The sequence below is a fragment of the Momordica charantia genome (assembly GCF_013281855.1).
Source record: "Momordica charantia cultivar OHB3-1 chromosome 1 unlocalized genomic scaffold, Mcharantia_2.0 BLBB01000001.1, whole genome shotgun sequence".
Taxonomy (NCBI): Eukaryota; Viridiplantae; Streptophyta; class Magnoliopsida; order Cucurbitales; family Cucurbitaceae; genus Momordica; species Momordica charantia.
Genome location: NW_028275157.1, coordinates 3,246,318 through 3,248,180, shown reverse-complemented (window position 1 = coordinate 3,248,180; position 1,863 = coordinate 3,246,318). Strand labels below are relative to the sequence as shown.

The 1,863-nt window shown below is 43.4% G+C and overlaps 1 protein-coding gene across 1 annotated transcript; it reads left to right on the top strand.

Moving 5' to 3' along the window:
* The first annotated feature begins 1,136 nt into the window (after positions 1 to 1,136).
* LOC111024466 (uncharacterized) lies at positions 1,137 to 1,652 on the top strand. The gene is made up of 2 exons (XM_022302158.1): positions 1,137 to 1,211; positions 1,296 to 1,652. The coding sequence occupies exons 1-2, from the start codon at positions 1,137 to 1,139 to the stop codon at positions 1,650 to 1,652; spliced, it is 432 nt and encodes a 143-aa protein (XP_022157850.1).
* The last annotated feature ends 211 nt before the right edge of the window (positions 1,653 to 1,863 follow it).

Below are 1,863 nucleotides of genomic sequence, written 5' to 3'. Positions count from 1 at the left end.
TATTATAATGTATCAATATACATATAATCCCTTAAGAAATTTGAACAGTTCAAATTCTTCCAAAAATTTGATCCTCGTTTTACCCGTTATGAGCTAGCAAGGGGACCTAATGGACCTACAGATCTGAAGCTCCAACGATGCAAGATTAATCGGTGAAACTCATTGACCGAGTTAATCTAGATTCGTCGTCTTTCCACGAAAGACCCGCAGTTGCACTCTTCTCACTGCAGAATGTTTTCGTGTCCATGGATATATGACCATTAATGACGAGTCAATCCTTCACGAGTGTTCGTAACTCAAGTTGGGTCAAATTACCGTTTTACCCCTGAGTTACATCTTACTCCTTAAACTCCACTGCTCCTCTAATGAACAACCCGGAGTCAGCATTTAAGGGAACACATCTACTCCCCTAAAGTCGGGAAGGAGTGAATTTCATCTTGTGAAGTTATGTTCCCAGCTCTCCACTCGGTCTCGTCCCCAAAATGGTAGGAATGTTGAGTCGGCGACTCGGGCCACTCTTACCCATACAGATCAAAGAACGAGCCCTCACGGGCAGGAGTCCATAACTCACTCAGGATTGAGAAAGAGTTGTCTGGTCATCCTAAGAAATGACAATCTATTAGTTAACGGTGTTACAACTAAAGATTGCCTATTTCGCGGTCCGGTCTTATACAAACTCATTGTATAGGATACCCCCACTCGCATGTCTCCACACGAACGACCTGGATCGAGTCGTCTGTAACGTTTACAGAGCGGGCCGTATCCATAGTGTTGCCAGGATAAGGTACCCAGTCTTATCCATATACTATGGACCCTTTAGGTTATTCATGGGACATTATCCATTCATATATCAGGGGTATATAAAATATATACCCCGTATATCAACTATATACCCAGTATATATACTGTCCCGATTACATCACAAATAACCTTGGATGTTTAGATTATTGGATTTTGGATAATGCAAAGCTATGATTCAATTACAAATTTATTGAATAAAACTTTATTAAATAGACATTTGTTTTTACAAAATACAAATTACGAGTTTAGGGCAATACACCCAACATCTTCAAGCTCCTCCGGCAGTTGTTCAAGGAGGAGTAGTTCCTCCAGTTCCTCTGGTAGTTGCTCAGGGAATGGTGGTTCCTCCAGCTCCCCCGGTAGTTCCCCAAATGAACCCTCAAGTAGCCTTCCTTGCGGAAGCACTACAGGTGCTAGTTAACAATACGGCTGGAGCTGGTGGTGCCCAAGCTCGGCAGCCCCAGCAATTTGAAGCTCCTCAGAATGAGGCCTAGTTAATCAAGGATTTCAAGCGTTATGGGCCTCCTACCTTTGACGGAGGAAGTGAGAAAACTATAACAGCAGAGGATTGGGTCAGGGAGTTGGAAGCTCTATACGCATATCTAGGCTGCAATTATCAGTTCAAGGTCAAAGGTGCATTCTTTATGTTGAGAGGCGAAGCTCTGAATTTGTGGGATTCAGTGCCAACTGCAGTAGACTATGCTAATGTACCTATCACCTTGATGAGATTCAAGGACTTGCTATATGAGTACTACTTCCCGAAGATAATGAAGGATGCTAAGGAGGCAGAGTTTCTCCACTTGACTCAAGGCTTTATGACGGTGGCCCAGTATGATAAAAAGTTTATGTAACTCTCCCATTTTGCTCTGGATCTAATCCCGACTGAGGCAGGGAAGATTAAAAGGTTCGTTAACGGCCTGTGTAAGGGGATTAAAGAACCAGTTGACCTTCGGCAGCCAACCACTTACGCAGAAGCAGTCAAGGGTGCCTTGATTATGGATAAAGACGACACTAATAAAGCTTAACTACAACAGGAAGTCGGCTTCGACTCCTCCTCAGGAG

Bases quoted from the DNA above. Each gene is read 5' to 3' on its own strand.
- LOC111024466 (XM_022302158.1), top strand. From the start codon at position 1,137: ATGGTGGTTCCTCCAGCTCCCCCGGTAGTTCCCCAAATGAACCCTCAA. The intron at 1,212-1,295 runs GTGCTAGTTAAC...AATGAGGCCTAG, and splicing joins TCCTTGCGGAAGCACTACAG to TTAATCAAGGATTTCAAGCG.